The sequence below is a fragment of the Schistocerca serialis genome, unplaced genomic scaffold (assembly GCF_023864345.2).
Source record: "Schistocerca serialis cubense isolate TAMUIC-IGC-003099 unplaced genomic scaffold, iqSchSeri2.2 HiC_scaffold_1261, whole genome shotgun sequence".
Lineage (NCBI taxonomy): Eukaryota > Metazoa > Arthropoda > Insecta > Orthoptera > Acrididae > Schistocerca > Schistocerca serialis.
In genome coordinates this window covers 2,216,621-2,232,373 of record NW_026047471.1, presented here as the reverse complement: position 1 = coordinate 2,232,373, position 15,753 = coordinate 2,216,621, and the positions used below count along the sequence as shown (strand labels likewise).

The 15,753-nt window shown below is 41.0% G+C and overlaps 1 protein-coding gene and 1 long non-coding RNA gene across 6 annotated transcripts in view; one reads left to right on the top strand and one right to left on the bottom strand.

The window, feature by feature from the left end:
* LOC126438132 (uncharacterized) overlaps window positions 1-15,753 on the top strand; it is a 1,198,954-nt gene that overhangs the window by 566,268 nt on the left and 616,933 nt on the right. For 2 of the 5 annotated variants that reach the window (XM_050090516.1, XM_050090518.1), the window contains exon 4: window positions 314-346. The exons of the other annotated variants lie outside the window; for them this stretch is intronic. In XM_050090516.1, coding sequence (XP_049946473.1) covers window positions 314-346 — 33 coding nt within the window. The remainder of the gene's footprint in view (window positions 1-313; window positions 347-15,753) is intronic. 5 annotated transcript variants of the gene reach the window in all.
* Window positions 1-15,753, bottom strand: part of LOC126438144 (uncharacterized) — a 201,084-nt gene that overhangs the window by 80,303 nt on the left and 105,028 nt on the right. The gene's annotated exons all lie outside the window — the stretch shown is intronic.

Sequence of the window (15,753 nt, the reverse complement as noted above, 5' to 3'; positions counted from 1 at the left end):
TGATGGTTAAGGTACAGCTGGAAGGGTGGTTTGAGTTTTGTACTTGACAAAACAGTTGGAGGTGTGGAAGTCCTTCCCAGTGTATGAACAGGCGCCGACAAGAGAGGCGACAGCCTCTGCTGCAGGATCTCCTCATAACACAGACAGCAGACAGCAGAAGCAGATAGCAGGGCCGTACAGAACAAGGCTGGCCACACAGCCTGCTCACACACACAGTGACACGGAAATACTTGTCGCACCCACTGCAACACACTCTGACTGTCTTGTGCTTACTGCAGTATACAGTCTAATATTTAAACTTCTCATGTTTCAGGTTCCTCTGGTGGACCTGTATCGTCCTGGATCGGTAAGACCCATTTTAGCTTTTTACTTTTACTTTACATTATCCATAGATATTTCTAAGTACTTTGCCTGGTCACAGGTAAAGTACATTTCTTTTGATTACATTCCTTTCATCATCAAAATTAAACGAGTATGTGGACTTACTCTGGGGCCCCAAGTCCCTGACTGTACCAGATGTCAAAGAAATGATGATATGTCCCAGGATGATGTAGGCTTCAGGACTCCAGAATGTGGTTTAGGCCACTACTGGGAAGGGATATCTTCTTCACATACATTTGCAGCAATCCTTGTGTATATACAAGTGCTGTATCATATGAATTTGTCTAGTGCAGAGGGTTGTAATGAAGCTGTGTAGAGTGTAGAGGTGACTTTGTGTCCTTGATGGTGAAAGAGGAAGTGACAGCAGATATCACAGCTAACTTATTCTTCTCCAGTATCAAACCAGAGGGCAATAAACATGATGTCACAATATGACCAACGAACCACAACTGACACTTTTGTAGCCAGTAATTCAACATGTCTCTGCAGAATGCCTGGGCATTGAAACCAGGGCGCAGACATATAGTTTGGTGACCAGAGAGTATGTCTGAACATCAGTCTGATGGAAACCTATGGAAACATCTTGTATCATTAGGAATTATACGGAAAAGTCATAGACTGAACACCTACACATCCTGTTCATCGCTACAGCCGCAGAGGCTGGTTCCAAAGGCGTGTCCAAATTCTCTGAATCTTCATGTATGTAACGTCTATATAGGCAACATTTATAAAATTATTAACAACTTTTTGCCTTTTTGGCCCCGGTTTATTTTCCAGAGAAACACAAATACGTCATACAGTTTTATTTGGAATGAGAAGCTCCTACGTGGAAATGAGCTATACAGATCTCTACCTGCCCTGTGGTCCTCCAGCCCACTGCTGGATGGAGTGTCATTGTATCTTTAAAAACAATGCTTCGTCTAACAGAGAGAAGGTTCTGCGAAGTCGAACTGCTACCACAACTGGAGTAGATCAGCTGGAGTTATCTCCAAGACATAGACATCTCGCTCGATGCTCTCCCAGGTGTACTTAATAGGACCAGTGTCATATGATATGAAAACTTACACAAGTGGCCTCATGTGTGTGGAGTGTTCCTCAAAGCATTCACACTTAACTGACAAAAGTAATGAATTGGACTCCTGAAACTACAAGTCAACACTGGGCGCTAAAGGTGGTGAAACAGATTTACGCAGTTATAATCAAACAGTAGGTTAAGGTACTGATGGCCGGGAGAAGATGATAGCAGTGCATCAAACACCTCTTTTCATCCTGCGTACTGAACATGTGGCTTGAACGAATTTGATCACTGCCATTGGTGTGCACCAACTTATATCGTGACACGTTACTCCTGATGTGTATTTTCCAAGCTTATAGGGCAAATATTCTTCCAATCTCCAACACTTCGACCACTGTCGGCAATTCAGAGTACACTACACACCTCTCGATAAGATAGTTGGGACTGAACGAGCTGGTGCTGTGGTCAGACACTGGACTTGCATTTGACAATACAGAAGTTCCAGCTCCATCCCTCACAAACCTGTCTTGGGGTTTCCGTGATGTCCCTAAGTAGCTTACGGTAAATTTCTAGATGATTCCCTCAGAAAGAAAGCAACCAGTTTCCTTACCTGTCCATCCCCATCCTTTCCCAATCCAGCCTTGTGCCCAACCTGCAGCACTCTTGGCATCAAGGGGACATAGAACCATAACATTTTTCTTGTGCCCACAGCAATTTCAGTGCTTGTTTTGTGCAGCGAGTGTAGGTACACATGTGGAGCGATGAATTGTCTGTCACAGGGATGTTGCGATATGGCTGTTGGCAGGATGCTGTCATCCAGCATTAAAATGGCTAATAGTCGCTGCATTATTATCCATCAATCCACAGTCACAAGCCACGACAGTTGACAATAACAAATTACAGTATAAATACAGTGTTCACATGTCGACGAAAGGCTGTAGAGGTAGTGATTTTCCTTGAATCGGTGCTGTGTCCTCACAACATTGGCTAAATGGTGACATACGTACTGATATCACAGATCCTATGCCGTGTATGCTCTTCTGTTCAGTGTATCCCAACCATGGGTGCCAAGTCGAGTGGTATGATTTATTTTGCTGTGTCCAGAGAGTAAGTTTGAATGGAGTGTCATTCTGTGGACCCAAAGTGGCAGACAGCCCATATATGTGACTGCTGTGAGTGCCACTGTGGTCGAGCTAGTATCAAGCATGTATGGTGGTATAATGAGTCAGCTGCAACTAGAGGAACCAGCAATGTCTTCCAGCACGATCACCAATTTTTAAGAGGCGAACAAGCCTACAGAGAAGAACCAGTGGCCAAAATGTCATGGTGGCCAATGTGTCCATACTGTGGGGCGGACCTGAAGATGTTGGAGTTACTGAGCAGCTACATGGAGACGAATGTGCAGGTTCTGGGCATAATTGTTCCTGAGGGCCTCAAGAATTTGATGCACTACACTTCTGTCACCTGAATGTCACTACAGTCTGTGAGGGGCATGGCCGCTGTGTGGACATAACAACTTGGTGGAGTGGTTGGTGCCTGTTCACAGCCAGATGGACAGTGATCCCAGTTGAGGCAGAGAACCTGGCTTCAGCATATCAAGAGGAGCACTAACTGAGAACTTTTGCAGCTGACAGTTGCATGCTGGTGACCTTATGGTTGGTAAAGTGTATCATGTGGTATACTAGCTGTACATTTGGTACATCTGATAGCAAAAGCATTCCACTTGTAAGTCTTTGGTTGTTGTGTGACAAGGTGTGGTTGGTTATTGATTGCACATAGATGTGTGGGTGTGTGTGTGCAGTGAATGAGAGCACTTCAGTTTGTTAAATACACGATGTGAGTGTGATTAATTGTATTGATCCTAAAATGTTAGCTTAAATTATGCTGTGAACATAACTCTCTTGTTGAGACTATTCTGCTTGAAATTCATCTTGTTACCTTTTCTATGTCAAAAATCAATTCGTTGCATTATTAGATAAATTGTTTCTGAAAAAAAAAAAAAAAAACACTTGCAGCTGCAAATGAATTTTTACAGAGCATAATGTGTAGTTCGTTGTGGTATTATATGGTGACAGTGGTGGTAGTAAACAAATACGCAGTTTTGTGTTATGACCCTAGTTAGGTCCTAGAGTGTTTTTATATTCTGTCTTTTGCTACTGAAGTTGTCTCACATATTATTACTCGTTATGTGCCAAGCATTGTAAATTTTTGTCATTGTTAGCTGTGTACGATTGTCCTAAGGTAAGGTTATTTGATGGAAGATACTTTTTATTGGTTGTTTGGAGCCCAGTGTTGGGATCTTTATAGGCTACAGAAATATCTTACTTAAGGAAACTGTATTTCTAATCTGTTGATGTTAAACAAAATAAATTGAGTCCCTCATGTACACAGCTCTCAGTCCAAACGCCACTTCATCTAAATCCTAGGCCACACATGTGACTCACTTTTTTCTTCAATAGCATGTGTCAACACAAGTAATCTGGAAGGCAAGCGTTAAAAATTCCAACCACTGTTAAGGAATGGTTCATCAAGATATAACGCCAGCAAACAGTCCTGGAACTAGAGTGGAAGAACCTTAGGGAAACTCAGAACAAGCTAGGCCAAAGACATTCTTCAAAATTGGGCAGAGCACTAAGAGCTTTCGTTAGCTGTGCTAATCTAATGAGCATGACTCTCTTTTTTATTACCAGGGTGTCCATAGTAGTGGAAGTTGTAGAAACGTTAGTCAATGTGCAGTCTGGTCATATAGTGAAGCATGTTTCTCGTCCTTGCAGCAAGTCTGATGAACGGGTAGTGAAGAACGAAGATTGGTCTGGGCCACCTGCTGCACCACCACCACCACCAGCAGCAGCAGCAGCAGCAGCAGCAGAGGAGGGTGCTGCAAGAGAGATGTCCGTGGACAGCCTGAGCCTTGTCGCTGGTAAGTGGGGCAACTTCTTGTATGCAATTTAGTAGGCGCCGCTACTTCCTGCACACCTGTACCACACCCTGGAAATGTCACAAATGTTCATGTAAGGCAAGCACTGTATGTACTGTTTGGGCCCAATCCTGTGACCTAGCCTTTGCTTCAATCTGCAGAATTTTGCCAGGGAATGCAAAAATTATGGAACCTGTTTTGAGGAACTTCAGAAGTTTCATCCAAAGTCTATGATCGTATATAGCTCTAGGTCTCAGAACTCTAGTTGGCTTCATGGAGCTGTGAAGGTTCGATAGATTCTTACACTTTTCTGTGCCGAATAAGTTCAAATGTGGATGAAACATGTCATTTGACTGTAGCAAACGCTTCTGATGAGATTTCCCCGATACCTCTTTCTGAGTAAAGAAATTGTTTGGCAGATGATAAAATTGTCGCAGGTTCTTTTTTTGCGCTCCGGTTTTGACCCAAGCACATAGTGAATTAAATCAGAAACGAGCTTTGGTTAATGCGATAGCAAAAGTATAGTCAACTGCCCCACATTAAGTAGCATATGATTTTTGTGTCAACCTTAATGAAGTTCTGCCATTTCAATCATTAGCAAAACGGTATTCACCATTTTCGCACAACTACTGTTTTAAGTTCACTTTTTTTTTTCTCCAGGGAGTAATGATTGATCCATGACTAACCTACAGAAATTCAATAATGCTGAGAGACCTTTGAACTGACTTTGAGCTTTTTAAATGCACTTTTGAAGTTTCTCCTTAGGGCATTTCGCTTCTACATTGACAACATTGAACACCCATTTCGAAACTGGTTCTTAAGATAAAAATTCATTTCCTGCGAGATGTCTACCTTTTTTTCATTCTTTATTTATTTCTTCCCTTATTGTATTTTGATCCCCCCCCCCCCAGAAGGGGGGCAGGCTGGCAGCAGCATAATACGCCACTCTGCAGCCTACAGATAAATTTAAAAAACATAATAAGAAGATATAACAGTATAAAGAGGTGATAAAATGGTGACTGTTTAAAACTTGTACATGGCAAAAAAGTTGTGAAGAAAAATAAAAAACAAAGAGGTCAGTGATGCTGATTAAAAACGCTTAGGAAACAGACAGGCACAATTAAAAAACATGGTGACAGTCTGGTTTCTGTTCGCAACACTTTAAAAAGGGGACGTACAACACTGAACACTCACGGAAAATACTGCAATATAGAGTACAATGGCATATGGGTATGGAGTGGCGGGGGTGGGGGGGGGGCAAATAAGGGGGAGGGGGAAGCCAATAGAGGAAGGGGGCACAGAAAAAGGGGGGGGGGGGGGCGGTGCAGGGCGGGCGCGACAAAGGAGTTGGGAAGACAGTGATATCTACCATTCCATCAAACTGTAGAATCTTAATGCAGTACTCTTCCACTGTGATATCAACAGTTAGGTCGACAGATAGCTGATAAAGCACATATTTAACAAAAGCACTTCCAAACTGACTACAAATTATATTGCCTGAAAATAAATAAATTAATTAATGAAGCACCCAGAAGACTTGGCTGGATGTCAAGTGTGACTTTGTATACCTGTACACCATCAATGGTAAGTAAACGATTAGAGTGGCAGTTCTCTGTGACTGGTAGAATGGCCCACCAGAGTGCTCTAGTGTTAGAAATCTTACAGACACAGCTACATACAGGCATTGTATTAAATCCAATGGCGACATGTGAAAATTTGTGTTGGACCAGAACTCGAATCCGGATGCTCCACTTCTCTATAGCAGTTCCTTTAATCACTTAAGGCACCTGAGCACAGCTCCTGCCCTGCCCAAATTCCTACATGCCACACACTACAGATGTAGTGTCCTCTGTCCATTATCACCCATCACATGAGTCGCACAAGGATTCAGACAAGTAAGTGCATCCCCACAGAAGATATTATTTTGAGGTGTCTGTTCTTTTGGACATGTTAGAAAGAACAGACACCATACATACATACATGCATTACTGTTGTTCATATTTAGTGTTGTTACTAGGCCTGGTAAAATTATAAGAGGCAAAACAGCGTCAACATTAAGTGATGACTGTGAAGGGCACAGAGATGCTGTGAACTGATGTGAAACGGAGTTATAGCGCCTGACAGAGATTCAAAGAGTCCTCATGGCAGGTGTAAGTTTTTGAAACATTCAGATGTGACAGTGGCCCGATGGTGGACTGGAAGGGAATATGAATGTGAGTAAAATGTGTGTGAAATCTTATGGGACTTAACTGCTAAGGTCACCGGTCCCTAAGCTTACACACTACTTAACCTAAATTATCCTAAGGAGAAACACACACACCCATGCCCGAGGGAGGACTCCACCAGGACCAGCTGCACAGTCCATGACTGCAGCACCTTAGACCGCTCGGCTAATCCTGCATGGCAGGGAATATGAGGGCAGGCATACTCATCGTCATGGTTCCAATGAAACACTTGTGATTACACCACAAGGGAGATTCTCCTTATTGTGCATGAAACATATTGTAACCCTTAGATATCCTTGTCTGCTATCTGAGAACAATTAATGGACTCCCTCTACATTCTGTGTCATCCTGCAACATTGGTCAGAGACAACCAGCAGCCAGACTAGGGGATTACTACGCCAGGTGTGGGCTGGCATCAACACCACAACACAAAAGGCTGCATTTAGAGTATTGCTGTGTGATTCTTCCAGTGGAGGGAAAAATCGGGTATCACTTCCAGTCGTGGCTGGTATTGACCAAGGTAACTCTGACAGCACAATAGTACGTCACTTACATCCTGCATCTTCATGTGGTGCCTTCCATGAGACAGTACCACGGCGCCATTTTTCAAGAGGACAACGATCATCCACATGCAACATGCGTCCCTATCAGCGCTCTGTGTTATGTTTAGCTATTAGCTCTGTACCCAATAGAATATATGAGACATCAGATCGTATGCCATCTCCATCCCAGTGAAACGATCCAGGATATCAAGGACCAGTTACATCAGCTGTGGACCAGCTAGCTTGTGTCAGGACTGGATCAACAGTTTTATGACACAATTCTGTACTGAACCAATACATGCACCCAGACCAGTAATCTGGTAACCCCTTAAAATTAACCCACAAGAGGTGCACTCCTTTGTCTAGAATTGAAATATTTACGACGAAGTCTTAGGATGCTCTTGCTCGCACTGTTTCATGGTTTATTCACGTCGCAGGCAGCTGGGGTACACTGATTCCATTCCGGAGGGGGGACGGGGGGTTATGGGGTGGTGGCAGGAAAGTAATCCAGCCATCCCATAAAATTAACCATGCCCGTTCTGTACTAAACACTGCTGACCCTGTGCATGATGCAGAGCAAAGCCAGTCTCAAAAGAAGAAGAAGTAATTAATGAATAAAAGTGAAAAATTCATATTCATGAAAAGTCAGTTTTCAAAATGCAAAGATGTAAGGAGAGAAATGTCTTCTGAAATGTTACTGTCACTGTCAATTGATGCTGCAAGAAGCCAATTGCATTTACACATGCAAACACTTTCATTTCCAAATAAGTTCTTGTTAGTTCCCTTTCTATAAATATTCGTCACAGAGGAACTAACACCACTGATAAAATTTACTGTTTCAGATATACTTCCTCCAATGGCCTGAAACAATATTTTTGTCCCTTTTTGCAGATAGGATAAATAGTCATCCTAATTGGCCTAACATGGTTGAGAGGTTAGCGAAATAAGAGATTACCAGGAGCAGTCAAGAGTACGATGAGATCCACAACATGTCATCTGTAATCGAAATAAAATGAAGCATTAAGACACAAACGGATAACATCTTCCTCTATCAGAGGACATCGCTGTAGTGGAGTCCGAGTTGCACTGTTTGACTAAAATAGAGAAATGCCCAGAAAAGGTGGAGGAGACCAAATGAAATTTCATGAGTTGAGAGGATAGATGATGCTATTTCAGTGATTAACACACTGAGTCAAAATTACTTCATTTATCAGCAAGATGCTGAAATCCCTCCTGCCTGGATGCATGATCTAAATTGGTTAGAAAGGGTTTCTCCTGAGGTATCCCAACCCACAATGATTGTAATCGTACTTGATATTCTGGATACAGGAATGACGACGTCGTTGATGTTCGAACTGGTCTAAATCATGCACCATCAGAGATAGATCTAGGGATCTTGCAGGCCATAGGGGTATCTCAGTTACGCAGACAGGATATACGTCCATGTGTGGATAGGCATTGTGCTGTTAAAAAAATGCAACATGATACTGTCACATGAGAGATAACGCATCATGGTGCAGCATGTCCATGTCAAACCAGTGTGCTATCACAGTTCAGTTAATCTCTACCAGCCATGACCTGAAATGATATCTGATAGCTCCTCTCAATATGAGACCAGGTGCAAACCAATTGTGTCTATCCAAACCAGTGGATTAATGGGACCACTCCCCATGCCGCCACCACACTCGTTGACCATAGTCGTCAGGGTAACGTAGAACAATGATTTATTGCTGAGTGTGTGTGTGTGTGTGTGGGTGTGTGTGTGTGTGTGTGTGTGTGTGTTCAATTTTAAACCAATGTGACATCTTGACACTGCATTATTTGACCATCCAACCCAATGGACGCCCATTGTGAGGCTACTTTCAGTCCAGTCAGGAGCTGGTAATGCTGTCTCTCATGTGTACGCAGCATATCAATGTCATTTACAGTGACCACTCAACATTTGAAGCTGTTCACGTTCCTTATATATCCTACCAGTTCTGGTACAACACCAAACATGAACACCACTAACACAGTTTGGTGACCATTCTGTCTTAGAGAATTGCTACACTAATTTTTTAGAAATATATGGATTCCGAATGAGATTTTCACTCTGAAGAGGAGTGTGCGCTAATATGAAACTTCAAGACTTCGAGTCTTGGTCCGGCACGCAGTTTTAATCTGTCAGGAAGTTTTAAATGCATGGATTGTGTGAACATAGACGCAGTTACATTGTTATCTGACCGTGGTTTCTGGGAGTTTCACTCTTTTTTTATAAGGCAGTGGATATACGACAACTCCACATGTATACTAGGTGAACTATACTGCAAGGTGCTTATGAAGCATTGGCACTTCTAAAATTCAAGCAATAACAATTTAAACCACATGTTTACATAAGTAGGAGAGTGGGATCACTATATTGCAATACAGAGTGTGAGATGACGTTAACCACATCGTGTTTGCCTACCAGCGACGGAAATACGGAACATGCATACTACTTCATCAGATTCTGTATGTGGGATACAGGAGACCTTCCACCATCCCGCCGCTTCTGCCTGATACCGATGTCATTGCCTTGAACCTATTATTGAGCATCCTCATTGCAGACAATATGGAAATAAGACAGTTATTCCTAAAAAAAATAAACCCACTGTGATGACCTATGCAGTCAGCAACTCTGAAATTAATGTGTGTTTGTTTGTGTGTGTGTATGTGTGTGTGTGTGTGTGTGTGTGTGTGTGAGATAGTGTAGTCGAGGGATGAAAATTTTCTGAACTTATACTGCAAAGATAGAACTGCTTGAATGGTGTGTTGGATGGCTGAATGACTGTCTTAACCAGCATTAAATAAAAGAAAATTTACAGCAATGGATAAAATGCTTACAATCCACTCTCCAAAACACTACAAAATTGCTCCACCACTGCTCAGCATGTAACACAAGAACTAAGCTATTTGCTGTAGATACTCACGCGACATTTGTGTTTTGATCATAATAACATTTTACCCGATGTTTTCTACACTGTAAACTTACAGCTCTCTTGGTGTAAACAGTTGAGATTAAATTTACTGCACAACTAACTAATCAGTTTTGTAAATTTTATTGTGTTCTTACACCAGTTTATATTTCTTACCTTTGTAAACAAGGGTGCATTTTCATGAAAGTCAATCTTTTTCTTTACAGTGCACTCAGGCATGTCAGATATACAGGAATTTGTTTTGCCCCATGCGGAGCCAGCATTCTGCTCGCTAGAGGTTGAGCATGAGAAGTAGACTGGTTAGTATACAATCAACACTGCTGTGATATTGCGTTCATAAAGTTGTTTATATTGTTTTAGCTCTGTCAATTTGGGTACATTTTGATAAACTTTATCCCTTTTGTTCACAGTCTTCTCAAGTAAGTTAGCCAGGAGTGTGCCAATTTTGGCCCCAAGGAACACCTGTTCTGCACACTCCACAATACGGCCCTCAGGGCCAGCACTACTCAGACCTGTAGGCTGGGAAGAAGCTGGATTTAGTCCAGAGCAGAAAGAATTCCGCTCACCACACGAAACGCCATTCAGACTAGAGCACAATAAGTAGGATGGTGAGTATATGATCCAGTCTGCTTGATATTTTGTACACACACTTGTTTATATTTTTTACCCCTATCGATATGGGTACATCTTGATAACATGTAACCTTTTTGTTCACAGTCTACGCATTCCTGCTGGACAGAAGAGTGACTATACTGGCCCAGAGCAGCAAGTGTTGTGCTGTCTAAACAAAATACCCTTCAGGACCAAGCACTAGTCAGGGCTGTTGGCCGTAAAGGATCTGATTATAGCGTGGAGCAGCAAGAATTCTGCTCACCATGCAAAACGGCCTTTGAAGTCGACCAAAGGAGCTAAAATGGTGAGTACACAATCCAGTGTCCTGTGATAATGTCTTCTTACACTGGTTTATATTTTTCACATTGATCAACTGGGGTTTATTTTAATGAAACATAGTTCTTTTGTTCACAGTTACTCAGGCCTGCTTGCTGGCAGTGTGCTGATTTTGGCCCAAAGCAGAAACTGTTCTGAACACTTGACAAAACGGCATTCAGAGCCAACCACTACTCAGATCTATTGTCCGTGAAGAAGCTGATTTCAGCCCACAGCAGGAAGCATTCCGGTCACCAGGGAAGATGGTGTTCAGACTCGACAACAGGAAGTAGAATGGTGAGTACATGATCCAGTCTGCTTGATATTTTGTTCACACACTTGTTTATATTTTTTACCTCTAACAATTTGGGTACATTTTGATAAAAAGAAACCGTTTTTGTTCACAGCCTACTCAAAGCTGCTGGCTGGAGGGCGACTATATTGGTCCAGGGCAGCAGGTATTCTGCTCGCTAACAAAACAGCCTTCACAGCCAAGTACTACTCAGGCCTGGTGACTAGAAAGGAGCTGAATTTGGCGCAGAGTAGCAACCATTCTGCTAACTAGATAAAACAGTCTTCAAACTCGAGCGCAAGAGATGGGACTGTGAGTACATGTTTCAGTCCGTTGTGATACTGTGTTCTTATATTCTTTTGCAATTTTACCATGATCTACAAATATACACTTTGATGAAATGTAACCAGTTTCTTCACTGTCTAATCAGGCCTACTTGGCAGTGAGGAGCATTTTGGTCCAGAACAGCAACTACCCTTCTAGCTAGACAAATTGGCCTTCGGTGTCTAGTACTACTCAGAAATGTTGGCCAGGAAGGAGCTAATTTTACCGTGGAGAAATCAGCATTCCGCACACCATGCAGAACAGACTTCAGCCTCGAGAACAAGGAGAATGGTGAGTATATGTTCCAATCTACTACTTTTTTGTGATCTTACACTTGGTTATTTATTTACCTTCAACAACAGTGCAGTTTGATGAAACTTAATGCTTTCATTCACAGTGTACTTACACGTGTTGGGTGGGAAAGACTCTTTGTTGACTCCAGAGCACACACAGATTAGTGTCAAACGTCTTCCCAATTATGTTGGACTATTCTTATTTCCTCCCATATCACCATTCTACATTTCTAACACTAACATGCGATCGCACATCTTAGTAAGCACCTGCAGACCATTCCGTTTTTTGTTTCTCATTGCTTAACTTTTCAGTTCGGGCTTAAACTACAGAGTTGCTCATTCACAAATTTGGTCCGTTTTTCACCACAGTTAGCGATGTTACAGATAGAAATATTTCATTACAACCTTTTCTCTCTCAGATTGTCACTTTGTGAAAGCCACACTAATAGACACAAACCATTATTTACCGGTAACTTCCGACTGTGTTCTACTGATCAACAACATTCATTGAAATTTCAACTTAAACTGTAACATAGTTGACCTTCTCTCGGTTATTTTGTGAACATAGTTTATCAATTTGATGTTAATACAAATAAATACATTGGACTGCACTGAGAGAAAGAACCAAGACAATACACAGCACGATAACGTAATTCGGAACAACTTGCATGTGACGGTAATCGACGATCTAACAGGAGTGCAGGATTTCATTTTGTCGTAGAACTACGTTGAGCGACTGCATGCCTTAAGTCCAGCCACACAATCCCTACCTATGATGCAGTTCTTTTAATGCTGCACTCCGGTCTGCACACATCACTGAATCTTGGATGACTACAATAACACTTGGAAAAGGGTCAGTGCACCAACAGAGAAAGAACAAACTATCTGGTAAAATCAACTATTTTGTCGAGGCCCCTTACTTGCCAATGAAGTTGACGGTAAGAATGCACAATATTTGTGCAAAATTGACAACAGTACTTACCTGAATTCAGGGTGTTGGGAGACAAACTAATGTGGATACAAAACAATCCCATTGTGTCATATTTATTTACTCATAGATAACCTTAAAATCTCTTTGATGTTGTGCCACGTAGCTCTTAGGAAAGTTTTGGACTTTGCCTTCAATAAAATCACACGATTTCTTCAGAACAAAAATCACACGATTTCTTCAGAACAAAAATCACACCAACAACCTAGACTCAACTACACAGCGATCTTCAGATTAGATTAGATTAGATTAGATTTACTTTCATTCCAATTGATCCATAGTGAGGAGGTCCTCCAGGATGTGGAACATGTCAGAAAAACAACAATACATGACAAATATTTAAACTAAAACAAATAAGCTAATGTACCATTCCACAGGTCCCAAGTGGAATGATCGTCATTTTTTAATGAACACTAAGAGTCATTTTACAAATACTATTGCACTGAATTTAAAATAAAAAAGTTTTATATTTATTTATAAGGTAAGAAACATGTAATACAACTACTGTAATACTTATTTACAATGAACACATTACTGCACTGAAATGGTGCAGAAGTTAGATTATACTTACACACACACACACACACACACACACACACAAATTTTCAGTGAACACATTACTGCACTGAAATTGTGCAGAAGTTATGTTGTACTTATATACAAATCAGTTGGTTTTCCTCAGAAATTCATCAATGGAGTAGAAGGAGTTGGCCACCAATAAATCCTTTAGGCTTCTCTTAAACTGAATTTCATTGGTTGTTAAGCTTTTTATGGCTGCTGGCAAGTTATTGAAAATGTGTGTTCCTGAATAATGCACACCTTTTTGTACAAGACTAAGTCACTTTAAATCCTTGTGAAGATTATTCTTATTTCTAGTATTGATTCCATGAATTGAGCTGTTGGTTTGAAAAAGTGATATATTTTTAATGACAAATTTCATTAAGGAATAAATATATTGGGAAGCTGTAGTTAGTATCCCTAGTTCCCTAAACAGGCTTCTGCAGGAACATCTTGTTACAACAATGAGCCAGTATACCAATGAAGCCCTCAACCCACTGACCGACAGTTGGTTGAGTCACGATGTATGACCTCCCATATGCTTTGTTCACTTAAACTACCTCCATCTAAGTCTGTAGATATTGCCACCAGGAAAAATAAATACTGAAACGACAACTAATAAGATTGCCTATGTGATTGTATCTATTTAGTCTTATTTAATATGAAATGAACAAATAGAAAGCATATGATGTAACCATGGCGGATTACAGTCCGAAGTAGGTCCGACATCAGCCAGGCCCCAAGACTTTTCTTCCATTCAATGGCCTGTCTGTCTTACCTATAACTTTTGAGGCTGCTGTGACATCAGGCAAGCCACTTTATCAATTATTTGTCTATCAAAACTGCAGTGTCCTATATTGGTTTCTCCAGTGGATACTCTTTAGCAGCACTCTCTGAAAAGTTTTCACTTCTTTTTTATTGCCTTAAAATGCTTTTTTCGGAAGTAGTATTTTTTTTCCTTGGTCGTCCATTCCTTGGACTCGTCCGTTCGCTGATTTCCAAGGGATATCTGCCCTCAAAAATTCAGTCTTACGAATTGTTTGTGCCTTAGCGAAACCTTATGTCAGCTCTCCGAAACTTTCTGCAACTATGTTCTCCTGCCTGCCCTAATGACATGGTGCCCTTGTCCCCCCTTCCCCCGCCCTTTCGTCCCTATGCAACAATGGTAGCTTCCTCCCTTCAGGTGGTCCTACAAATTCTAATTTCAGTGCTTAGTTGCAACTGATAAATCTTGAGATCTAACACTCAAATCACAAAGCATGTTTTCACAAGGCCCTCTCTAATCAAATTGTATGCACATCATCCTGTGATTGCATATACTAATCACTCTCCTTCATTATTTTAATTTATCGACAGATTAGCTATGAGTGTGCTGAGCATGCAAGAATCTACCTCTGCCATGTCTCAACCTTCTCATATTGTTTTTGAAACATTCATGAGCACTGAATATCGGTACATGATAAACTTCACTTTCTTTATTTCTACGTCATGCAGGTATATTTCATTTTCTCACATTTTCTCCTGCCCCCAACTGGTCACAGTATTCAATTCTGGCCTTTCCATGTCCTTTGCAAGTCTTACCAGTTTTTAGAACTCCCCCCCAACCACCACCACCAACTTTTAACACTATATATTTTTAAAAAAACATGCACTGATAGTTACATCATTTTATTTGTCATGAGGATACATATATAAAATTTTTAAGTTAATTCTAATACAACAAATTTCAGTAAGAGTATCTCTTTATGCTATGTATGTAGTGTTATCACAGTTACTTTGTCATACCACTTAACACTTCACATCTAACTTCACCACACAGTTTCACATGCTAGTGCTGGTGTGTTAACCTATAAGATATGAGGTAAGTGATTATGATCCTCCACCTTGAGATCTAACCCTAGGCATGGGACAAAAGAGAGTATTGCTGTCCACCATGTCTCCCATGACACCTTCTTCCTCATCAACGCCATGGTCCACTCCAATCCCTACTCCAGAGCCATCTTTCTCTAATGTGAGACAGGTTCATAAATCTCAGAAAAAAACCTCACAATAACACCTGAAGGCCACCATTTTCCACACCATGTAACAAAGTTCGTATTCTAACTACACACAGATTAATTTTTACACTACTTTTTCCAAATATTTTCAGAATAATTTTAGTCATGACTTCAGTGATGGAAGCTTATTATTATTACTCATTATGATTTACTCTGTCCAAGGAATACCACTCATGACTCCATAGACTTTTCCCTGTCCATTATTGTACTTTTTTGGTTTTCATACACTGAAAATCATACTTTCTTGATTGCATTTGCTACATGTACTAAATCATTGGAC